The sequence below is a fragment of the Scatophagus argus genome, chromosome 20 (genome assembly GCF_020382885.2).
Source record: "Scatophagus argus isolate fScaArg1 chromosome 20, fScaArg1.pri, whole genome shotgun sequence".
NCBI lineage: Eukaryota > Metazoa > Chordata > Actinopteri > Scatophagidae > Scatophagus > Scatophagus argus.
In genome coordinates this window covers 8805703-8831385 of record NC_058512.1, presented here as the reverse complement: position 1 = coordinate 8831385, position 25683 = coordinate 8805703, and the positions used below count along the sequence as shown (strand labels likewise).

The window sequence follows — 25683 nt, the reverse complement described above, 5'->3', positions numbered from 1 at the left end:
GTTTGTCCCTCAGCGCGATCCGTCGGTCTGTCAGGAAAAAAAAAGAAAAGAAACGACGCCTGAGAGCGACGCTTGCTGCTGATGTACCGCTGGCTCAAAAATGGAGAGCGACACCACTGTCCGGAGAATAAAACCCTTCGGGACACAGAATTATGTAGCGCAAGAAAAAGACGGGTCCCGGGACCGGTGCGGGGATAACGGCTACAGTGACCCGAAGAGGAAGCCCGAAGTGAGCCTGTACTTGCTGCGGGAAGGGCTGGCAGCTTCCCTGGTCTCTGTGTTTATTTTGGTGCTGTGGGGACTTGTTCATTTGTCGTTACAGCAGCTCGTCATTGGAAAGCCGACCGGCGAGTTCAACGCAGTGCGAGCTAGGTGAGTTTTACCCCGTGTTTAGTGCAGTAGTCGTCTCTTCTGCCTCCAAATGTTGGCTAACGGTCTCGAAGCAACAGAGCACTTGCTAACCTTTCCTCTAGTTTGGCAACAGATCCGCCTAGAAACCACTACCGGGTGTCACCTCCCCTCCACCTCCACCTTTACCTCCAAGGTGGGCAGGTGTTTTGAGCTTGAGTAACAGTTAGAAAAGACACAGCAGCGTGTAGGACTGAACGATGAAGTCTGTAAAAAGTCCAAATCTCCTGCTCAAAGCCTTTTTAAATGACCCACAGTTACAAAAATAAGAATATTATCCCAGAAAATAGAAATCCAGTCAGCTCAGAAATGAGGCGTTTTGGCAGATAATACAGGTTTATTTGTGCAACGCATCTCATACTCAAAGGAAGTTCAAAGAGCCCTCCCGGAGTTGAATAAAAAGTCCTACTAATTGAAAATAATGCATCTACATATAGATTATTGTATTGTGGATATATTTGAGTTGTAGGCCCTTTAGTGGAAGTAAACAAGCATTTTTAAGACCTCAGCTTGTGCACTGGGAACTTAACAAAATTGAGCATTTCCCAAATGGTGAGGAAGAGCTCATTTTTTTTCTGGTTAAAGTAATTGTGATCTGAACACCTTTTGGTTTTTCTGACATCTTTTTGGGAAAAGGTAGCTTAAAATATGTGCTGTTCATCTTTGACAGTAGAAAATGAATATGAATTTTAAAAAAATATGATGAAATGTGTGACCATATAAATCATTATACATCCTGTTCATTTCTAGATAATGCACAGCGCAACCTTTTATCAGATTTTCAGTCCCAGTGAGAAGCAGAGACAGGGATTATGGCACTGAATCCGAGGTCTGCAGGGCAGCGGTTGAGCTCTTGAAAACGCTGGTCAACAGGATTTGCCATCATTTGGCTCGTTGCTCTGCAAATGAGTCAGGCGCACAGCATTTGAACTTAATAGGACTCTGAGCTTTCTTGGTCACAATCATGCCTTTCAGATTTTCAGATTTGAATTATGAGCCTGAGCATAAAGTGGTGCCACCAAAACTGCTGCTAAAATGGAATTAAAGCAGCAGTTTGAGCATCTTTAATGTCATTTGGTACCATTTTTTTTCACCACAGAAACACTACATGTAGAAAAGCAAAGAATAAATGTTTGTTGTATTTGATCCACGTATGGAACAGCTGGACACTCACACCTGGCTTCATCCCCCATGGGTAGATGACCCGTATTATTTTTGGGTGGCTGTGAGCATCAGTTAGCACAGCAGTACTTCTGCTGGTGTGGACAGTGAAGCTAACGCAGGTCCTTCTTGAACAACTGCAGCAAATATTACCAGCAACAGATTTTTGACAGGAGATAAAAGGGAAATGCATCTGTTTTTATTATTTCTTTGCCTTATGGGTCGCCTGGCTTCATTTCCTGTCTCATTTTCCTAAGGGAGTCTGTGCATTGACAAGGAAGATGAAGTCACAGAATCATGGCATACTGTAACGCGACAGTGAGTCGGGCAGTGGTCCAACCTCAGGACTTAGTTACGCAACAAAGTTATGCCCTGTTTGTTCTAAAATTGAATTTCTTTGAAATGAAATTCAAATTAGTTTGCCAACTTGTATATTCCTCAACCCCAAGACCTCCAGTCAGCATTCATGAAGTTGCTCCTGAGCTTTAATGTTACTTACAGGACTGCAATAACAATTATTCATTAATCTACTGATTACTGATACTAAATACAGATTTTCTCAATCGATCAGTTCAGTCTTTTGTCTAAAACATATGAGAAATTTGTGACAACTATAATAATTTTCCAGTGCAGGAGCTGATCAAATCTGTATTTTTCTGAACAGCCCAAAGTACAAAGATAATCTGCTCACTGTCATAGAAAACTTTTTGAAGAATGCAAATATTCGTGTTTGAGAAGCTGGAATCATTGCAAGCTTTTGTAATTTCTACTTCAAAAACAAATCAGTTGTTTAAATTCTAGCAGTTAATTTGCAGCTGTAATATTTAGAGAAGGAGTTTCCCTGACAAACACGTACACAAACTGGTATTCTGCACTGTTGTGATGGAACAAATAGGCTTAGTTAGTTGGCCCTTCACTGTTCCTTCTCCTCACGATCTAGACGGCACTTGGAGCAGATCACCAGCGTGGGTCCTCGGCCAGTGGGCAGCCAGGAGAATGAAGTCCTCACAGTGGCCTACCTGTTGGAGCAGATTGAGAAGATCCGGGTTGAGACCGCAGCAGGCCCCCATCAGCTCACGGTGGATGTGCAGCGACCCACCGGCACTTTCTCCATTGACTTTCTTGGAGGCTTCACCAGCTTCTATGACCGTGTCACCAACATTGCAGTCAGGCTGGAGCCTAAGGGTGGGACCCAGCACCTCATGTTAGCCAACTGCCACTTTGACACAGTGGCCAACAGTCCAGGTACAAAACATTCCTCCTTGTCTTGAGGAATTCTGCTTTCTGTATGTAAGCTTGCAGTCAAAGGACTGAAAGTGATTTTGCTGATGAACAGGTGTAGCACACAGTTCGCATGTATGTACATGCAGAAAACATTCACACACCTTTGTGACAAACTGGAATTACCTGAAAGGAAAGGAATTTTCAAATATAAATATAATTTAACTCATGTGGTCAGATCTTTTTCAACTGATTGCAACTTCTCGTATCTGGTGCAAACTCTCAAGTGTCATCTTTTCTATCTGAAATGGTAAATCTGTGGTTTTTCACTTTGGGTTTAGTTGTCATGTCCTGTCTCTCCATGATACTGTAAGGAAAGAGCTTGTTTTTTTGTATTTTATTTTCATCTGTGCTATCAGCATGGCTATAGGGATGGTGTTGTCATTCTGTTGGTCAGTCCACCACTCTGATCCAGACTGAAATATCTCAACCATGGAAATGAACCACATGAAATGTTTTGAGGCTTCCCAGAAACCTCAGCTGTACTTTGCGTTTAGTGCTAATTAGTAGCTGTTAGGTTGCATCTTATGGTTAGGGTTAACCCTAGTGCAGATTAGCATCTAAGCTCTTTAATATGGCAAACATTATGCACACCAAACATGAACAACACACTCTCACAGAGCTGTTAGTGTGGCTGTGGAGACATTTTTTCTCTTGTTTTAATTCAGGAATTTTCACAGTTTCACTCCACACCCTTCAGCCTGTTGGAGAGACATGTTTTCCCACTCAACACACACGCGCCCATGCACACACACACACACACAGGGAACACACAGCTTCACTGGCTAAAGGAAATCGATCCATGAGGTGTGGTCCAGGAAGATACACAATTATTTTCATGTTCACTACTGCCTGCCAAGCCTTTGATATCTTGGAATTTTAAACATTTGTTCATGCAAAAAATAATAATGGAAAAGAAAAGGCAGAATGCAGAGATGGTGCACTGTCTTGCACAAGTTTTGGCCTACATAGGCTTATTGTGTGTAGGGGCAAGCAGCCAGGCAAACTGAAAATTGAAGTCAAAGTACTTTTTTAAAATATGCTATTCATTTTTCACTTTAAAGCTGCACAGGTGGCCTTATTGAAGCTTTGCCATCTTCTGAACTCTCACAGAGTACAAGTGGCAGCGACAGGAGAGTGAATGGTACCCAGACAAACTGTGAATAGGCCTCCCACTCCAACCTCATGAACACATTCAACCCAGAAAGCCGGAGCACATGATGTCTCTCTTTGGCTGTCTGATCTTTGAGCATTTTTTCCCCCTTTTATTCACATTTATTCTCAGTAAAATTTGTTCTTCACCACCAACAGGCCTAATCTCTCTGCGTCACATGCCCTGTTCACGTGGTCTTTTCTTCTTGCTATTACCCTTTTTCCTTTGTACTCTGACCATTATGCAAGCAGTGAGAGCTGGGTTTTTCCCAGCTTGCTGCATTTTTCACATGTTTTCACACAGAGCCTGCTCCCTTCTATATTAATATGTTTGTTGAAACCACCTGCATGTGCCGTAATGTCAAACTGATACACTCCACCAGGACAACTGTGTGATCTGGATGAATGACTGAATGATTTGCAGGTCTCTTTATGTAAACACTAGGCCAGGCCAAATTTCCGTTGCCTTATACAAATATGAACAACAAGTCGGTCCTCACAAACTGTGCAGTGGTTTAGTATTTTTGACACACACTGGTCTTCTTGTCTTAGGTGCCAGCGATGATGCGGTGAGTTGTGCAGTGATGCTGGAAGTCCTTCATTCTCTAGCCAACCAATCTACTCCTCTTCATCATGGAGTTATCTTCCTCTTTAATGGAGCAGAGGAAAATGTCCTGCAGGTAAAACCACTTCTCTCCTATCTTTTTGTTTTCCCTACCTTCCCTGTTATATGCTTAGTTTCTCTCTCATCAGCTCTTCATCTCTCTCTCGCTTTGCTCCTTCTCACCATCAGGCAAGTCATGGCTTCATTACTCAGCATCCCTGGGCCAAGCAGGTGCGAGCCTTCATCAACCTGGAGGCTGCAGGTGTTGGGGGCAAGGAGGTGGTTTTCCAGACAGGTACTGTACTGTACAGTTTGTGTACATTTGTAAAACAAAATGGCCTGGTTTGTCTGCTAGCACCTGTGTTTGTTTTTCATATGTCTGTGTGCATCCCACTGTCAGCAGTACAGACTTACTCAGCACAACTGGTATGTGCTATACATAAAACAATCTTAAATTGCAATCTCAACAATGCAGCGAGTAGCAGAGAACAGGGTAACAGAAATCTGGTTATATTTCCTTTTCGCAGAATGATTATTATTTGTCCCAAAACCTAGGAAACTGAGATACACTACACAGACAAGGTATTGGGACACCTGATCAATACAAAAACAGGGATTTTAATTAGATTTTTACCCATTCATGCAGTAGAGCATTTGTGAGTTCAGGCACTGATGTTGGACCAAAAGGTCTTGTTCTCAATCTCCAGTTCCAGTTCATCCCTAAGGTGTTTGATGGGGTTGAGGTCAGGACTCTGTGTGAGCCAGTCAAGTTCTTCCACACCAAACTCACCCAACCATGTCTTTGTGGACTTTGCTTTGTGCCCTGGGCCACAGTCATGCTGGAAAAGAAAACTGTTGGCACAAAGTTGGAAGCATACCATTGTCCAAAATGTCTTGGTATGCTGAAGCATTAAGATTTCTCTTCACTGGAAATAAGGGGCCTGACCCCTGAAAAACAGCCCCACAAAAAAATGTGTAACTGTCCAATATGTAGAAAATATCATAGAAACCTTTTCTTCTTGTTCCTCCCAAAAGGTCCAGAGAACCCGTGGTTGGTACAGGCCTACGTTCACGCAGCCAAACACCCCTTCGCCTCTGTGGTCGGCCAGGAGGTCTTTCAGAGTGGCATCATCCCCTCTGACACTGACTTCCGCATCTACAGGGACTTTGGTAACATCCCAGGTAATGCTGAACAATCCTCAAATTGGTCTTGAAAGTATGGAGTCTTTTTGTGTCCAGCTAGATAGATATACCAAGCAAAGATGGTTTTATTTTGTGTCCCTTTCTTTTCAATCTTGTTCTGTGTATATGTGTATTTTACTCACGCAGGCATTGATCTGGCTTTCATTGAAAACGGTTTCATCTACCATACCAAGTACGACACTGCTGACAGGATCCTGACAGACTCGATCCAGAGAGCCGGTATGCGAAACAAGCACACGTTCGTCTATTATGTATACCTTAATGTACTGAAATTCAGTAAGTGTCTTTATTTATTTTTTTATGTATTTATTCGTCCTTTATTTTACACTTATTGCAAATAGATTCAGTACATGTCAACTGGTTGGTGTGTCTGTCTTTCCGGGAGAAAGCCGTTACTGCAGCAGCGTGGTTTAAAAACAGCTGCCAACGCTGTTTTTCTGTCACAGACACTTACACATGCTGTCCATTGGTGCTTCATCCCTTCGGTCTCAGACTGGTCAGCACCCTGCTGATCTCATTATTTCCCAGAGAACTGAGAAATGCATACATACCTAGTGGCCACGGACATTTGCTGTTGCGCTTGCCCTCATTTAGCTCGTGTAACTGCGCTGCCGAATTATTTTGCTTTGCTTAGCAGAGAATCCAGTCAGTCAGCATTAAAAACCTGAGACAGTTGGCATCTTTTCTTCTCTCCCTCAGCAGCTACTGGACATCGCTCTCCTCTTCCTCTGTGTACGGTAACTCACCGTGAAATTAATGAATTATTGGAGAGAGAAAGCGAGTTTTCAGAGCGAGTTAGAAGGTATTTTTTTGTCTGTAGATGTTTTTGGAAGGTGGAGAGAAGGTACCGCACAGGGCCAGTGAATTCAAACACACCAGCAGCTCTGCTCTGTTGATGCCTGTGAAGTTTTTGACCTTTTTCTAATCTCCTAACTCCCAGATCTGCCCTTGGAAAAAGTGTGGAGAGAGTGCAACATCATGTAGATATGTAAACAAGGGCGTGTGAAGCATAGACATGTTAATGTTGAATGAAAAGCTTATGTTTCATATGATTTCTCTTTTGTATTTGTCTTATCATTTTTGAGTTGTTGTTGTGAAAATCGGGAAGGAAATTTGGGGGCGAGTCTCAAACTACGCAGTGAACCCAACATGAACAAGTAAACGTTGTACACTCAGTTGTTTACAATTTTAGGCCGCAGCGAGTCTACCAGGCGGAAGAACAATGGGGCTTTGTCTCGCCCATGTGTTTGTGTGTGTGTGTGTGTGTGTGTGCTGTTAACTGTGCAGACATGCAGGCAGCAGTACGTGGAGCAGTGCGAGTAAAAGAAATTAACCGACACAGCGACCTCTTAGGGATCCTTCACGTCGCCACATTTCTTGTCACTGTTGCTAGTTTCATGGAACGTCCTCTGTGTGCTGGTGCACAACTGATATGCCGTCGCGTCATAATTCAGATTTGCCCTCACACACACACACACACACACACACACACACACACACACACACACACACACACACACACAAAACATCATACTCTTTCACAAACATTAACTATTTCCTTCCTGACTCTGGGAGCAGAATGACCAAATCCACAATGGAGCTAACTCAGTATTCACTCCTCGGTTCTTCTGTTCTCATGAATTCATACTGTCTCCTGTCCAGTCCTGGCTTTAAGTTCAGATCATTTCCTGTTTGTACCCTCTGCCCATCTACCTGACATGCTCCTTATTCTGTACTGCGGAAACCAATGCGGTCAAATGTAACAGAGTTTTATTTTGTCGCGTTTCAGCTTTGACTGAAAACTCACTTGTTGTTTTCAGGCGACAACATCCTGGCCGTTCTGAGGTACCTGGTAATGTCGGAGAAGCTGGCAGATTCCTCAGAGTATCGTCATGGCAACATGGTATTTTTTGACTTGTTGGGGGTGTTTGTGGTGGCTTACCCAGCCCGTGTTGGCACCATCCTCAACTACATGGTAGCCACAGCCACCTTCCTCTATCTGGTCAAGAAAGTGTCACTGCCAGGCAATGGAGGTAGGTCACCTTCTGCTTTGCCGGATGCATGTTATGTCATTTCTTGTATGTGGTGTGTGTTGTGTGTTTTACTTATTCAAGTGTTTTTTGCTAAACGTAAGACGTACACATTGTGAGGCCAAATCCATGTCATTTCATATTTCTGTCGATTGAGCTGTTTGCCATGCGTCTCCCCGTCTCTCAGGGGGTCGCTATGTTCGAGATCTGGCCTGTGCCACGGGCGTAGCCATCCTGAGCTGGTTCGTCACCCTAATGTCAGTGCTGATTGTAGCTCTGATTGTCACTCTGATGGGCCGCTCCATGTTTTGGTACGACCACTTCTACGCCTCCATTTGCCTGTACGGAGCTGCTGCTACGGGCAAGATGATCCTCATTCACACGCTGGCCAAGAACCTGTACTTCGGAGTAAGTGGATTTTTTTTTTTTTATACCAGCCCTCCGTTGAAAGTGTAGCTCGACATTTTGGAAAATGATGTTTATTTTGCTTACTTGCAGCTAGTCTGTTTTAAAGGTGTTGCTGCTTCTTTATGTCTTTATGCTCACATGTTCTCATGTAACTCTGGGCAAGAAAGCAAATGTGTTTCCCAAACTGTTTAACTATTCTTTTAACCTTGGAGGGCAAACAGTGTGTTTAAGCATACAGAAAATGGTTAGTTGTACTGGCAGTTAATGGCAGTTATACTGCAAAGTTGAATGGTGAAATGATGTGTGTCGCAAATCTAGGCCAATCTGTTGAAACTGAAAGAATGTTGACCAGCTTGTCTTAGATTTTTATCTTTTTGTACCATAAAACATGTTTTTATATTTAAGAGTTTCTTTGGAACAGAATTCCTTTCACTGCAGTGTGATCAGATTTATCTCAAACTCCACGCCTCTAGTGGTTTTATGTAAAGAGTTAGTCACATTACTTCCTACAGCCTCATGTCTCATGACCACTCGCTGCACTTACGATCAGTGAGGGCTAAAGTGCAGAGAGGAGAAAGTCTGACGCTTCCTCTTCCTCTGTGGTGATTACAGATCAGCAGTTCTTTGTGTGTGTTTGTGTGAGTGCCTGTGTGGTCACCAACTGTCGACGGCTGAGAGCCACTTGACCTGTCTCCCTGTCTTTTTTGAGTATCTCCAGCTATCAAATATCATCCTCCCTGCCTGTTACTAGCAAAGCTTATTCTCCAGTGACAGATATAGAGAGTTTTTCACACACTCTATACATTTCAGCAGAAGCTACCTGCAGTTGGCATATTGTTTGTCTGGTGTTTAGTGATTGAAAGTGTTTGTTTGAGATTGAAACCATTACAGAAAGTTGGTTTTTATGAACGCCAGCTTTTCATGACTATTTTCCAAGAATGGACACAGATGAGCCTTTCTCCCAGACCGCTTTAGGCTTTATCTCAAGTGTAGCTAAAGCTTTATTGAAAGAGCAGAATGTACCATATCTTTGGTCTCATTTTAAATGCTACTTCCTTGTATAACCTTTCTTTTGCTTGATATACCCCCCACAGCCCTGTTAGTAAAAATGACAAGGGTCATGTCTGTATATTATCTGTTAATAATAATGCAATAAGCGTGACAGGCCTAGCTGGGAGTCACTATTTGAACCAGAATGACTCTGAAGCAGGGAACACTAAAATCTTCACCTAGTTACCCACAAACATACATGATGAGAATTGCATCAGAAATAATGATCTCTGTGTGGTTGTAGTCCCACTCAAGACCAGAATCTGCTGTATAGATTTTACAAGGCTTCATTTGCAAGACTGCATGCTGCTGTATAGATTTGTTGTGTGTGTGTGTGTGAGGGGTTCCTGTAACAGCTGGTTGACAAATCATTCAGCTAAAACAGAGCAGGGTTTCTTTTTTACCTCTCAGTGAAGCAGCGGCTTCTTGACGTTCATTTTAATCGAACAATACCGCCTTGTGTGTTCGTGGAATGTAATTGTGCTTTCCAACGAAATATTGCGGCAAGCCTCTCAATCATCCTGCGGTAATAAAAGGTAAATCGGGTCAGTGAATTCCTCCTGCTGTAGTACAGGCTTTCTCAAAGCCATTTTCATTGGTTTTGCGTTTCTTTTTAGGTTATAGTTGAAGTTTCAGGGTGCAGCATTTGCCATTTTGAAAGGTTCCTCTGTTCCTCTGGTTGTGTAATTATGTTCCTGTTTAGAGTTTCTACCACAATAGTCATAAGTTAATGATTGTCTTATTTGCAGTGATACATAAAAAGAGGTATGTAGTAGTACTTGTGATGGATGTTTAATGTATATAAGGCCAGCAGATCTCCTCATATGCCCATGAAAGAACCTTAACTGCTCTATATTTTATTCTTGATTAAAGTGATGCACTCAGAGGTCATAAGTCTTATGAATGAACCACCACACATACTTTTTAGCATTCTTGTATGTCAACAGATTTCAATCCCACATAGTTTGAACTGATATATACCGGTAATTGTGATGAAGCCTTGGGAAAGGAGAAAAAACACGAACAGGTTCAAGATCTTCATTTTACATGGTAAAATTAGGAGATGCTCTTATTTCATTAAATTTGCCATGAGACATTTAGGTTAATACATTGACTATTTTGTCTAAAAGCTTAGAAAGATAACAAAAGTAAAACTGTTGTTCTAAAGTACATCTTTGCAGCCTAATTTTGTACAGACATCTAAAAGTAAACATGGATCTGCCAACAAAACTGAGTATAGTGTGTAAAAGATTTCAATAAACATGACAAATATCTCGCTTTGCATTAGTTGGCCACTCTATTGGACAACTTCCTCTTCCTCTAGCAAGCTTCTTTTTCTTTTTCTTTTTCTTTTTTTTTTTTGCAAAGTCATGGGAGTATCTTTCCTCAATCAGATCAGATCAGCTGATTAACCACCTGTCACAGCAACACACAGCCAAAATAGAAATTGGTTTCCCACTGATGTCTCTAATCTGCACATGTATAATCCTTGTATGTGTGTGCGTGTTTTCCATGCAGGGCGTCCGTTTGGTGGAGTTGGGTGACCTCTACTTTGACGTGAGCTTGTTGCTGTGGTGCTGCAGCCTGGTGTGGCTGACGCTGCAGGGCTTGTGTTCAGCCTATGTGCCCATGCTGATGGTGGCCTTCCCCCTGGCCACCAGGCTCCTACTGACTAAAGAATTTAAACATAGAGGTAAATGCTCAAACTTGACTTTTTATGATAAATGTTTATTTATAGTCGAGGCAGGTGAAGGCTTCAGTATGCATAGAAGTATCAAACAAAATGCTTTTCAGATCTTCTTCAGACGTCTTCTGAAGAACCCCTGCATGCTGGGGGATCTGTAGATCACAATTTTTCTAACTTTCCAAAAGAGGCAATCCAACAATCATGCCCACTTGATGCACTAACTGGTCAGGTGTGCAGAAAGGTAAAAGTAGGTAGTTTTTTGTGTTTTTTTTAACTAAAATAATCAATAATTTATCTCACAGCTACTTCCATAACTTTTCACATGTACGGCCAAGTTCAACACCATGATCACCTTCCAAGAGAGACCGAGATGTGCAAAAGCCACGTAGTTCTTGAAGAGAGCTCGGGGGGCAGGGGGGCTTAAGTCAGGGCTTCAAGTATACTGAATCCTTTACAGTCCCCCGTTACTATTTCATTTTGTGTAAGAAGGATTCTCATGGACTCATCTGACACCTGACGAGCGACAGCCTCTCTCTCTGTCTGCAGGAGCATCAATGAAGTACAGTGTGCTCTATCTGTTGGGCCTGGCGCTGCCCTATGTCCACTTCATGTTCCTCATCTGGGTCGTGTTCGAGATTTTCACACCCATCATGGGTCGCAGTGGCACAGAGATACCACCTGAGGTTGTGCTGGCTTCCTTGGTCACCCTGGCAACCATCTTCCTCTCCTCCTTTTTCGTAAGTGTCCCCACGTTATCCACAACAAACTTAAGATGAGTACACCAAAAGCTGTGTGTAGTTGACTAAGTGAGAGATTTCATGAAAATGTAGTCTGATTAGAACATCTTTGACTGATAATCTACCATGTTCATTCCAACTGCTGCTTCACATACATGTGAATCAGTTTCAAAAGAGCCACAGTGTATATTGTTCCTCCACTCCAGTAACTTAATTTTCTCTCTGTCTCAGCTGCATTTCATCTACTTGGTACGGAGCACTAAATGGATCCTGACTGGTCTGTGCTCAGTCTTCATTGTCATGTTCCTGTTGATTTCCTGTGGCCTCCTCTTTCCTTATTCAGGCAGTCCAGACAGCCCACGACCAAAACGAGTCTTCTTGCAGGTTCAAAGTCACATACACACTCACAGAAGCACAAACATGTACACAGAAACATAAAACACTCGCTTTTACATTTGTTGTCTTTACTGGAGTTCTGTGCATTTATATTTTCCACTCTGGATTATGAAGATATTTTGCATTCACGGCTGAGAAAGAAAAAAATCCAACAGAAATACTTAAAATGACGTTAGAAAACAGCTGCAAGAAATTTTTTTTTTACATTTCTTGGTAATTTTACACTGGACACCTTGACTGAATCCCTCCAAACTGATCTGTGATCAGAAAAAAAGTCTTATTTCCACCGCTGCACCTGCTCTTGTAAATCGCAGAGAGCTCCATTAAGAGTACAACATGTTAAAGGAATATCATCATCTTCATCTTTAAAAATGTTTTACCCCCCCCCCCCCACCGCAGCACACAACACGGACCTTCCACAATCTGCAGGGTCAAGTGGAGAGCCGGGACTCGGGTCTGTGGATCAACAGCTTTGACTACACGGGCATACAGCACATCTCACCGCACATTCCTGAGATCAACGACAGTGTTCGCACAGATTGTCGCGAGGACCGGCCCTTCTGTGGTTATCCCTGGTTCCTGCCTGTGAAGTTCCTCAGCAAGTCAGTCTCACAGCCTTACAGCTTGTTTTAACTCGCTTCATGTTCCTGTCTGCACGTGCAGACTTTTCATACTTTCCTTTCTTCTTCACCTCAAATATTTTGGTGTATTTTGCAGGAAGAATTGGTACCTTCCTGCTCCAGAAGTGTCTCCCAGCTCTCCAGTGGAGTTTAGCCTGCTGTCCAAGGAGGAGACCAGCTGGGGGACGGTCAAGATGACCTTCAGTGTCAAAGGTCAGGAGCATTTCTCGTGGCCAAACCAGCACAAATCCATGTTCTGAGAATACCGGGTATACTCAGAGTATCCCGAGATGAAGAGTTTACGATCAGCAGACGTTATTCAGTGTATTGAGTACATTTTTGTGTTTGACCTTGAGAGACTGATAGCAGCAGACGAAAGAGAAAATGAGCACAGGCTCAACAGAAGATCATAAGGGTGCTTTCAACCTGGAACTCAGAGTTTCCTGAGACAAAAGAGATGCTGCTGGGTTTTCTTGTACACCATGTCCTGTCACTTGTCCCGTACAGGTCCCAGCCACATGTCTCTGTACCTGATGCCTCACCGAGGAGCCAGCCTCTCTACCTGGTCCTTTGGCGACGGGACGCCTCAGTTCGACCTGAGCGGAGAATATTTCATCTTCTATTCCCATGGCCTCGACGCGCCCACGTGGACCTTCTGGTTTGAAATACAGGTAGTGTCTGCAACTAAAAGGGCAGTCTGTAGTTTTTGTACTTATTAACATTTCATGTCTCTGCTCAGTTGTGTATTTCACATGTGAATTATTTAAACTGCCTCCTTGGTGAGCAGAGTTAATCTGTGAAAGCATTGGTGTTAGTCAGTGTTACCCTTTAATTTTGGTTTTTGAATTGGTTTTCAATATAAAATGTTGAAAATATCACATATTTCCCAATACGTCTAACTAGTCCGATAACAATGTTGTGCTTGCTCACAGTTTTGTATAAATAATGAGCTGCTGCTTCACCTTTGACAGCCTGAAATCCATTTCAGTTTATGGACCCTCCAACCTTTTTTAAATGTCATTCCTTTCATTCCTCACATTTCTTGATTTGTGCCAAACATCTGCCTGCTCAGGGCCTCAGTCAGTGATGTGTGCACGACGTTAGCACTCGCCAGAACACAATTTCTTTTTTTTTTGTTTACAGTTACAGTTAACTCTGTGGCCTTTTGAAGACTCTTAAAATCAGTTACCTAAACTAAAACACCTGCAGTATAATCAAGCTAAGGATGAGATGATTTTTCTTGGGGTCTTGAATACCCGCTGGTTTGGTTCTCTCCTTCTAAAGTTTTTTTTTTTTTTCTGTCTCTTCCTCTGCCAGCCTCCGAGGGACCCAGACCCATCAGGTCCCGAGGGGATGATCTCTGTTGCCATCTCCTCCCATTATTTCTTTGGTCAAGACCAGAGGACTGCTCAGCTGGAGGAAATCCTCCGCAGGTTTCCCTCGTGGGCTTTTCCTTCGTCTTGGGTCAGCACTTATGACATGTACCGATACTGAGGACGCCGTACATCGCATAGGCTGACTCTGAGGAGAGTCAAAAGCTGCAGTGGCCACACGAGACAGACGGGATGAAACTGAAGACCAGCGCCGCTGCCTTTTCACTCTTGATACAAACACACTCTCTAACACACACTCACACTCCCTCCCGGCCTGCCTGAGAGACCCCCGTCACTGTGCCAGTAGGCTTCGTAGCTAACCGAGCAGGAAGAGACATGCTGAGCCAGAGGTGAGCTGATCAGACAGACTATCTCACCGTCCGACCGATCTCTCGGCCGCCACGAGCCTCGTGCTGACTCCTGGGTTAGTTAAAGGAAAGGGTTAAGATTTTTTTTTGTATTCAATCTGTTGTGCCTTTGCTTTTACTCGTTCCATCTCACTCCCCTCCTCACTTCCTTTCCCTCTGATGCCGACACTCTTCCTGAATGAATAACGTCGCATGGCTACCTCCCTTACTCACTCTTTATCAGCAAACCACTCGAGTAGATGTGTCTCCGGCTTCCACTGCAAAAATAACACCACTAGTGTCTGTGCTGCAGGTGAAATCCTGATGCGTGTGTTTGAGAAGGGAAAGAAAGACCTTTTTGTGATTGACCCCTCATGGGCGCTTTGAAACTCTGACACTTTGAAAAGTTGCTTTTCATCAGCACGCACTTGTTTTTATTTTGAGCAACTAGTTTCCGTGTTAGCTAATCAGTTAACGGCGAATTTGCTCGTTTCTGTTCCTCACAAACCCCCCGCTGATCTATCAGCAACTTGTACCCCCACGATTCAGTCACAATCTGGCATGCGGATGCAGGAGACTGTTGCTAAAATTAAAATGGCAAGGTGTTAAAAGGAGTAGCCTTCTTTACGGGCGACATTAAAGTCTTTTCTTTAAGAGATCTTTTAAGTTTTCGCCCTGATTTGTTCAAGCAAAGTTGTTATGTGAGAATTGGGCTTGATGAGGCCAGAGCTCACAGGGGAAGCCAGTGTTTGTCCCAGTCAGAATCTCCTGTGATTGGAACCCCGAGCCTTGAGGGTGGAAAACCAGCTATGCAATTCCACGCTCATTAACCACATCCGTGTCGGTCGGCTTGTTCTGTGCCTCACGTGGAAGTGCTCATGGTTTTTATTTGCTGTTACTGTAATACTATAATTTGTACTTGAATTCTGCTCTGTGCTACGAGCTGTCTACAGCAGCGCCACTGGATATCTGTCCGTATATTGTAAAGTGAAGTAGAATTCCAACGATTAATTTATTTATCAATTACACAATCGTAAGACTGCAACTATTTTGATAATTGACAGTAACAGTGTTATGTCTGCTGTTTCCTGCTGTTGAGATGTGAAGATTTGCTACTTTTGTTGGTTGTACACGAAAGCAAAGGAAACGTTTTGGGGAGTTTTGGACCGTTAAAAACACATCTGAGTATGTCAGCTTTTGATTCTGGGAATCTGGGATTAATGTTTCTTTCCTACTTTCACATTTCATAGTCTAATCAAGAACATAATTGGAACATTAATCGATATTGAAAATGATCGTTATTTGCCGTCCCTAAATGAAAATGATCCAGTAGCTGTACATGTTGGATGAGGATGAGAACCCAATTCAACCAAAAAAATCACATTGAAACAAAACAGGAAATGGTATTGGTTCATTTGAATCCACTTAAAAACCACTAATGTGCATGTTTTCAGAAAAAGGAATCAATATGGCAGATTAACAGCAACACAAAGTGGGTGATGCTTTATTTTATGGGTCTGTGATTTCTATCCTGTTAACTATGCAGACGGGTAGTAGAGTCTGTGTTCTGTTGTCATGCCTCCAAGAAACTGCCAGCTGATCATGCAAAAAATGTTAAGCGCACAGTTGAACACCTACGGAGAAAAGGGTTCACAGCAGTAAATGCATGAATATTTGCTCAGCTTTTCTTTAAACTGAACGAACTCGTTCCCTGATTTAAGTGCCAAATTACACAGTTCTTTACAGGAAAGTTCTTAGGAAGTTATTTGGAAATAACAAAGTCTGTGAAATAAATCCGACTGATTTACAACAAAGTGAGGAGTGTCACCATGCCGCATTCATCATCTGACTCCTCTCTTCTCCAGTTTATGTTGATCTATGCATCTAAGAACGTATGACTGGTGCTGCTGCGGACGGCTCATAGCGTTGGAACTTAACACTGGGCTCTTTGTTGCTAATATTTGACATGGCTGCCACAATCCAGTTAGTATGACCTAGTCTAATTCACAACACACCCAGGAGAACACCGTGTGGCAGTCAGCACAGGGTTACAGCGGAGAAGAAGTGGTTTGTGCGACGTGTTGTCCGACCACGTTGGGGAAATGCAGAATCATTTAAACATGAAGTGAAAGGTGCGCAGTTTCAGACAGACTCTCCTGGAAGAAATTCCTAGCGTTGGACTTCTCGGTTGTTCACGTGAAAAGGGAGAAGCTATAGAGAGAAGCTAAACCACTTGCCCCATTCTCGCCTGCACACAGCTGGCCGGTCACGGCCTGAGGAGAGCTGAGAGCGTTCAGGTGTAAAGCTTTTCTGACCCTTTCATTGTCACCACTACCTCCACAGCGATCAAAACTCTGCATGAATGTTATTGTTGGAAAGTTTTATATGGATGAAGCTAATTAATGTTACAGAGATTATTTTCATGGGTCACAAAGCCTCGTCGTGCTTGTCTGTGGGCTACCTCTGTGTTCTGCCAACACTGTGCGCATTTAGACACTGTGTTTTGGTGGTTGAATCACATAGCTGTGTCATCGAAAAGAGCGACCGTCTCCTCCCCGCCTTCAGTCTCGCACTCTGAAATCCGTCGTCACATTGTTGGCAGTCTGACTCCTCAGATGATGTAATCACAGGTGGAATCAGGTGGACTCGTGTTCCACCCGGTGACGTGCCGTCGTGATCCGCGTTGTCTTGTCTGGCTTCTGTCACACAAAGTAAGAAATGAAGGAGGCCTTAACGTTTTGCTTCCAAAGACACAAAATGTTTACCGTTGTGGACACGAGCGTCTCAGTGCTGCACTGTACAGAGTTTTGATGTTTATGAGTCATAAGTCTGTCTGGAAAGTTTAACACTTTAATTCCATCATGGCCTTTAACAGCGGAGTTAAAAACGGATCGTCCTACTGTGTTCTTTTTCATTTATGCACGACCTCACCACAAGGTCCACTCAGGAGCCGCTCCGGAGCTTTTGATCTGTAGCACATGACCTCCCTTAGCAGATGAGGTTTGCTTCAGTTGTCGTGGAAATTTAGCTGTTGGAGTTTCTTCTGACTTCTCGTCTACGCTGGCTTAAAAGTTGGAAGTTCTTCTGGCTGAGGTGAAGAGCGAATTTTCAGTCTCGGCTTTTAAGCCAACCCCAACGAGGATCCTTAAAGTATCCTCTCTGCTGAGGAAGGTGCTATACAGCTGAAAGCTCCGGAGCAGAGCTGCTGATCTCACATCAGCAATGTTGAGATTTTATACTTCTTAGTAACTGTTTATTTTTTTTTTTATCTTAAAGGACCACGTTTTTTGCTTGTTTGTTTTTCTTTGTATATTTCAGCCATTTATGAAAGATCATGCAAACTTCACATAACTTTTACTGTCATGGTGAAAGCAGTCAGACTGCTCATAAGGAGGCAAACATCTAATATCAAAAATGTGACTTCTTCCTCTTGTGACAGTTGCAGCTGCACTTTTACACTGACTGTCAGAAACAGAGTCGACGTGAACCATGACACAAACCGAAACACTAACTGACCGATCAGATGTTTCTCCTTCACTGTGACCCATCGGCGAGATCACCTCGCTCGCTCTCTTCAGCTCGCGTTGTGTTTAGGCTCTGCAGTCCACCAGTCAGTACTGATTACTCAGCTAAGTGGGTTGTTGATGGTTGTTTATCTAATGTGTTTTTCTTTCTGGCTGACTGTCGGGTGAACCTCACTGTCAAACTCACTGATCAGCACAGAAATCTGAACAATGAATGTGCACTTATTTTTTTGCTTCTACTTATTTTTACTTCTGAAACGTTTCCTGTCTTTCTTTGACTTCCCTTTGAGTAAACACCTAATGACGAGAACCTGAAAAATGACAAGCTGACATTAGAGTACAGTCAGTACAGCTGAAGTAAGCCATGTGTTTGAAAGATAGAGGAAGAAAAAATAAGACCTCCAGAAAACGTTATCGGTGTGTGGATGTCTGTCGGCGCAGGGGTGGGTGTGTGTAGGGGGGGGCTTTATTAACAACGTAAAGGAGTGTTTTTCTAAAAATGTTATGCCGTAGTGTTTGATTTATGTTGGAAAGTGAAAGAAAGCATTGACACAGAAGATGAGTCTCAGATGTATTTAGATGTATTCATATTGCTCATAAAGCCATTTCAAGCTGTGGCAGAAATCTGACCTTTTTTTTGTTTATAGTTCTAACAGCAATTGAGATGATGAATAACAAAAAGGGGTGAGATTGTTTTTTGTGAAAGCAAGAACACACAGGGGGAACTGCTGGAGGAAGTGGAGTCAGGAGATGTTTTAGAAAATGCTGTGAAATGGTTCATCTGACGCCGTTGGTGCTCCCGCTGTCAGACCACAGCTCACACCGAGTGCTGCTAACAGAGCTTAACACAAAACGTAATGGGATGAAGTGAATTTAAATAGTCACTTTGTGTCAGGATGTATTAATGTCGCTCAGTTCGGACTGAGAGGCTGACCAAACGCTGTTTGTTTAGTGTAAACTCACGCTTTGGTGCAGCTTTATTTTCATCATGTGTCAACAGTCAGTGAAAGAAAACCTAACAATCATTCACACAAATGTCCACATCAGTTTAACTGAAATCCATTGTGGGATTCACGCTGAAATGTCTTAACATGTACTGAAGGACGTCCTTTAATGTTTAATTTGAGAACGGTTTTGTTGTTGTTACCTGACCTGAACTGTGTATTTTTGTCTTTTTCATCCGTTTCTATTCCTCTAATTGTTTAGTTTTTGTTCTAAAAGTTAAATTAGGGTTAGTTTTTTTTTTTTTTTTTAAACAAAACTGATCATTTGTTCTCTTTTGTGATTGACACTTTATTAACTGTAACAGTTAAGTTTCTCATTTGAACTGCTGTTTTGCTTATTTTTTAATTGCATATTTGTCGGTTAGTTGGAATTAAGTGATTGATATGATTGTTGCTATTGGGATTGATCTGGTTACAGGGTATCCATCTGCTGAATGGACGGGATGATTTTACGTTATGCAAAAAGCTTGAATTAAATTAGCACTTGTACAAGAATCAATATGCTTGTTGCGTTAGTTTGTGGTATTATCTCTATTTATGGGTCACTGCATGTGCATAAAAAAACAGAAAAAAACAGCTGTAGTCAAGGAGGCAACCTAAGCATTTTAAAAATAATTTATTGGTCTTTATTTACAAGGAAAAAAATGACGTAGAAAACCAAACATGAGTAGAAAAGGCAAATGTACAAGAGAGTATCTTTACACTGCATTGAGGATGTTTGCTGCTCCCGCATCAGACATAAAACTTTACTCTGAGAGCCGGGAAACAGACAATACTTTTACAACTGTACACAGGAGGGAGGTGAGGGAAGGAGTGTGGACACACCCGATCGACCGCTCCTCGCTCGCAGAGAAGGAAACAAGAAAAAAAAAACCCCCAAAAAACCCTGCAATATTCATTTCCGTAGGAAATTGTCTCGTATGCCATCAGCATTAGTTTGAAGCATCAACTCTTTATGTTTCTGATGAGGGGGGGATGGGATACAGGGGTGTTTGTGTGTATGTGTGAGCCCCCCCCTCCCCTCCCCTCCCCCACCTGCATAATGAGTCAAGCAGTAAATCGAAGCAACCATGTTAAAACAGAAGGCCTCTGGACGTAAAGTCTTTGGTTCGTCGTGTTACCGTTTTTCAAGTCAAGTAAAGCTTACAGCGCAGCAGCGTAGTGTAGCTGTAGGCTTGGAGGGAGCAACAACAGGATTTGTGTTGAGTGACCACGGCGACGCTGTGCCGTGTAGTCATTTTGCCCTTTTTTTTTTTTTATCATGAAAAGCGAGTGTTTTATCCATACAGGCAATTCATAAAACAGAAAACCATTGAAGAATCTTAATTTTCAACAGATGCCACACCCAGCTCATCTTGTACACACCGACAAGAGCAAAAATTAATCTATAAATTATGATTTTGGTCTAACATGAGAAGTAAAAGCAAACAGCTCTGGGGGAGGGAGAGAACAAAAATGTTTAAAATAAAGCTGAGTAACATTTCAATACATTGCACAATATAATACTGACATATCTGTGATGGACCTTTTAGTGCTTGTCTTTGAGAACCAGCACACGACTTTGATTAACTAAATGGGAGAAAAGTTTGTTATCAGTCATAAAAACAAAACCGAGCATCAATTCATTAATAACCACTCAGTTTATAATGCCAATAAATAATAGTAATAATGAGGACTAATACAATTAAAAACAAATTGCAAATGATCAAAGTCACCAAACATGTCAATACAATGTGGTACACGCAGTCAAATCCACACGGGAGCACACAAACGCATCACGAAACCGGCAGTAGTCTCAAGCGGGTCATGAATGTGATACGAAGCTGGACGAAATAAATAAGTTCTTATGGGATGATGAGGGGGTCACATGACACAACCACAGCCAAGGCAAACTCTCCTCCTCATTAGGAACTCATACTGTCACCGTTAACACTACTGACAAAGGAATCGAGTGATTTTATGCAAGAGATGGGCATGAAATCTGCAGAGCAGGAAGGTTTAACAACACAGTATTAAATGACCTGCCTTGCTGATGATAGAAAACCCATTTTGGATCTCTCCAGTGGAGACTGAAAAGTGTGTTTAAATGTGTGTTTAAAAGCTGGATAAAGCGTCACATGATTTGGTTTTTATAGCGTCTGTTTTTGCCCAAGCGCTTCAGCCTTAAATCTGCTCACAAATCTGGCCTGTTGTCTAAAATCTGGACTTGAGGGAGAAGAGCAGGCGGCTGACTCCGGCTAAAACTCCCCCACCCCCGGACAAGTTTGGGCCTGCACTTCGGCAAAGTCGGGGGCCATTGGTGTGTGTGAAAAATACATGAAGAGGTACCGATCAGTGGTAAGAAACTAGTCTGCACTCTAAACAGTGATCATTTTCTTAGAAATCTTAAGGTTGTCACTTATCAAGAACTACACAGAATTCATATCATGAATGTGTTTGTTTTGTTTTCCAGGAAACACAGGAGGAACAAGGCGTGACTGATAGAAAAATAATCTTGTACACTGTTACATTATTGAAAAAGGTATCACAAAATATTTTAAAATCATATGAGGTATGAAAGTATGAAACACCTCTTGTGCACACATACAAACCTGCACACTTACTGTCGGCTCAGACACACTTCAGTGCATCTTGGAAATGGTTCATGACTAGAGCTTTGTTCTACATTTTGCTTAGCGACGTGATGTGATGCTGTGATCAAAAACACACACACACACACACACACACAGGTGTTTTTGTCTTTGAACCGATTCTTCTACTTCTTCACTGTTTGGATCAACCAAAAGGAATCCTTTTTGTCAAGACAGTGGGGAAAAAAAAACACATTTAAAAGCCTCCAGAAAAAAAAAATCTACAAGCACAAAAAAAAATCTGTGTTGGATTTGAAAAAACAAAGTAGCCTTGTGCTCTGGTGCTTTCCTGTACTGGTCTACAGCTTCCAAACACCACAACATGATGTATGAATGAACAAACTGACATACGTGGCCTTTTGTCCAACAGCAAATTTTGGTCAAACGAGAAACCTTCTAAATGTGCTGTGATGTCTTTGTGCCAGTCGGGGGTGTCTGTCGCTCTGTCGGTAGCTCAGTATCCACAAGGGTTCTAGTCGACCCAAAGCGCAAAAGAGCTGAAGAGTGGATAATACTGACTGAAGTAAGAACCTGCAGGAGAGGTACTTTTCTGTGCACAAGCGCACGCACGCACGCACACACACACACACACACACACACACACACACACATCCCAAGTCTATTTCAAGCCACTGCTGCTGATGCTTCCTCCTCTCTTTCCCAACCAAAGTCCAGAGCTCACAGGTCCAGAGGAGGCTTTAGGACAAGGTGCAGTCGTAGGCTCCTTCCTCCTCTCCCTGCTCCTCCGTCTCTTCGGGAGGACAGTCCTCAGAGGGGGGACGAGAAAAACCTCCCGCAGGTTCGAGGGAAGGCAGGGCCAGGCCAAGCGGAGCAGCTACTCCTCTGCTGTCCTCCACCCGCGGCACCGCAGCCCCTCCCAGCCCTTCGGAGCCGCCGAGCTTGGAGCTCTGGCTCGAAGGCTGAAAGGCCTCAGGCTGCACCTGCTCGCCAGCTGCTGAATCCATCAGCCGCTGCAGCTGCGGCTGGATCAGGTTGAAAAATGGTTTGTATCCCAGGCTGGAAAGGTATGGAGATGGAGGAGAGAAAAAAAAGGTTAGCATGATAAGCTTAGGTACATACTCACCATTACGTGAAGGGTTTGTTTAGCGTTGTAAGAGTAAACTTCAAGCATTTTTCAAGCACTTTCAAGGTACCTAAATATTTCATGAGGTACAGAGGTGTCTGATTCGGGCTGCGAACAGGACACGATGTGCAAATGTCTGTGCACATGAAGCATGAAACAAGCAATGGCTCTTGTTATACTAAAATAATGCCAATTAGCCATATTGACATGGACAAGCAGAAATAATAAATACACATCTGGACAGGTCACACGCGCTATACATACCAGTCAGTGGAGGCCCATGCTTCGACAGCCAAAAGGCCGCTACGGACACTCTGCACAGTTTCCTGTGGAACCTCAGGACTGTCCAGAAAGCCAATCACCTGCTTTATGACGCTGGCATCCCGCAGGATCAAACCAATCACTACGCACCACTCCAGACAACCCGCCTCCATGAACACATGAAGGAGATACCTGAAGGGCACGGAGACATGCAACAGTCAATTTCACATTGAACTGACACCACTGCAATCGTGGAACTGAGGCTTTAGTGATGGTATCTTACCTGAGCTGCACCTGCGACTTGTGTGGACCTTTGTTGGCCAGCTCCATGGAGATGTGCTCCAACTCTGCCTGGCTCAGGCTCAGAGTGGAGGAGTTCTCGTCCACCATCGTCCAATCACCATCCACCACCGAGCTGGTCTCTGTCAAGTCTGTGGCCGAACCGACACTGTACTCTTCCACTAGAGCGGTGAGAAGTGAAAGACTGTTAAAACTGGAGGGGAATAAAGAAATGGTTGCCATGTTAATAGCAGGACAGGGACTAACTGTCTGAGCCTTATTACCTTTGTTGGTGAGTAGGGACAGAAATGCATCATGTGTTTGTGGCGAGTGCTGGTTTGAGTGAGCAGACGAGGCCGTGTCCATGTCTTTGGCTCCCTGTCCGAGACCGTCCAGCCAGTTGTGGTTGGAGGGCGCTGCCTGAGGGGGCGCTGTGTCCATGTCGCTGTTCAACAGGCTGTCAGCTGACTGCGACTTCAACAGCCGTGTGCTCAGCACTGTGAGAGACAACAGTAAATAGCGTGAAAATATTGCAACTTGAAATATAATAATGTGTTTTGGTTTGGTCAGTTTCATAGACAGTTCACACACTGCCCGAATCCCGTGTCACTCACCTGTGCGACAGCGTCCGTTCTTCAGAGGTGAGCTCAGGCTTCCCACAGGGATGACAGGGAAGGGCCACAAAAAATCCTTATGGAGTCTCTTCAATGCAGAAACAAAATCGTCGACGCGGGCCACGCGGTTCCGTTCGCGACACAGCCAGCTGATGAGTTCGAAGCCCAGCTGTGCAGAGAAGCATCCCAGGTCACGGAGGCGTACCTGCTCCAGGAGGTGGCGGGCGTGGCGCCAGAGCATCATGTCGATATACATGTTCTCTGCACACTCCACATCCCGACTGAATCAGGAAGCAATGCAGGAAGGAGGAGGAACAGAAGTGGAAACGTTTAGTATTTAGAAGTATCAGCAATCTGTGTGTGCGCGTGTGTGTGTGTGTGTCCATACCCTTTAACAGAAGGTCCAGACGGCATACTGAAGGTCTTCTGCAGGTTGAACTTGCCCGTAGTGATGGAGTCTGCAGACTGTGACAAACTGATGCTGCGATTTCTGAAGAACTCAAAACCTCCGGTTGAGCTGGGTTCCTGAAGACAGAGATACACGGCTGATTATTTCATATTCACAGTTTTAATGTTTGTGGGTACAAAACATGATGGGGTTTCAGATTTACGAGCTCAACTACAGCAAACCACTCACAATAGAGTAAGTCAGAGGCCACTTGTGCTGTGAGTTATCTCTTTAACATCAAAGGGATAACAAATTAATTAGATTCTTCTGATATTACCTTCTACGTTATTTTTTTTTGAAAGTGAAATTTGTGTCATGGTGTGGTTGGAAAGAACAAAAAGGTTTACTATTTCAGTAGCTTTGGAATTTCAATGTGGATGGATGACACCACAAAATTCCACATCCGTTTGCCTGATATTTGAGTCCATTTGGCTGTAACTTCTGGTCAACTCGAGAAAATGTGGACAGGGATGCTCTGAAGTTCTTTTACCTGTGTGGTAGGCGTTGGTGGCGGAGTCTCCATCTCCCCAGAGCCAATGGCTTTGAGGAATCGGATCATGTGCCGGCAGAGGTCCCACTTGCCCTGCTCAAGCGCCGTGTTGAAGAGGAGAGTGGCGTGCTGTCTGCTTACTGCGGGAACCTCCATGTTCTTTAGCAAGAGGGGTGGAAACAGAAGAAGAGACAGAAAGATGGAGACGGCGTGAGCATTTTGTGACACCCTAAACAGAATAGTATGCACAACGAGACTTGGTTTTATGATAAATCTTTTTTACATTTAAATTTGAAAATCTCTGCAAAAAAACAAGCTAACTGGATAGCTGCATGTAGCACAGACTTGCAATCACAATCTCCACCTGGAGTATAATCAGATAGGAAGCTGCTGTGTCCAGATCTTGAGCCATAAGACACTCCTCAAACAGATCTTTGGGGTTCCCCACAGCGGCGAACAGGTAGTTCCACAGGGCGTACTCCGTCTTCCTGGCACAGTGTACGATGGTCTGCAGGAAGAGGGGGAACTCGGTGATGAACTTGGCCACGGTGGGCAGCAGAGGGTCGGGGATGGGCTCCCTCGATGTTGCCTCTTCTTCCAGCACGACGTGCACCATCAGCTCCATGACATGGGGGAAGTAGGGGAGGGAGGCACATGACTGAGCCAGCATCAGAGCCTGTGGGAGAGGGAGCGGAAAGAATGGACTCATTTTATGGAACTTGGAATCAACCAGAGGCACTACAATACGATCGTGATATGGGGCTGTTTGTACACTTCACCAACACCCTTGCATTAGAATTAAAGGTTTTGTGAGTAAAGTGTATCTGTGTTGATTTTTCCTCTTCTATCGCCAGCTCTCCTTGACAAAGCTGACAAAATGAGACCTGAGGCA

General features: G+C 43.5%; 2 protein-coding genes across 2 annotated transcripts in view; one reads left to right on the top strand and one right to left on the bottom strand.

Moving 5' to 3' along the window:
• Nucleotides 1-17: 17 nt before the first annotated feature.
• Nucleotides 18-19484, top strand: LOC124051455 (endoplasmic reticulum metallopeptidase 1). Its single transcript, XM_046374839.1, has 15 exons — nucleotides 18-372; nucleotides 2510-2814; nucleotides 4555-4682; nucleotides 4796-4901; nucleotides 5642-5788; nucleotides 5936-6028; nucleotides 7630-7842; nucleotides 8027-8247; nucleotides 10816-10990; nucleotides 11531-11721; nucleotides 11953-12105; nucleotides 12517-12719; nucleotides 12835-12950; nucleotides 13245-13408; nucleotides 14055-19484. The coding sequence occupies exons 1-15, from the start codon at nucleotides 101-103 to the stop codon at nucleotides 14229-14231; spliced, it is 2664 nt and encodes an 887-aa protein (XP_046230795.1). The 5' UTR covers nucleotides 18-100; the 3' UTR covers nucleotides 14232-19484.
• Nucleotides 19485-19586: 102 nt separating this feature from the next.
• The window catches only part of ric1 (RIC1 homolog, RAB6A GEF complex partner 1), a 31692-nt gene continuing 25595 nt past the window's right edge, over nucleotides 19587-25683 (bottom strand). Inside the window, exons 20-27 of the mRNA XM_046374836.1 lie at nucleotides 25156-25467; nucleotides 24792-24950; nucleotides 24242-24378; nucleotides 23854-24134; nucleotides 23524-23736; nucleotides 23244-23421; nucleotides 22964-23152; nucleotides 19587-22632 (exon numbers count right to left, since the gene is read on the bottom strand). Coding sequence (XP_046230792.1) covers nucleotides 22314-22632; nucleotides 22964-23152; nucleotides 23244-23421; nucleotides 23524-23736; nucleotides 23854-24134; nucleotides 24242-24378; nucleotides 24792-24950; nucleotides 25156-25467 — 1788 coding nt within the window. The 3' untranslated portion in view covers nucleotides 19587-22313. The remainder of the gene's footprint in view (nucleotides 22633-22963; nucleotides 23153-23243; nucleotides 23422-23523; nucleotides 23737-23853; nucleotides 24135-24241; nucleotides 24379-24791; nucleotides 24951-25155; nucleotides 25468-25683) is intronic.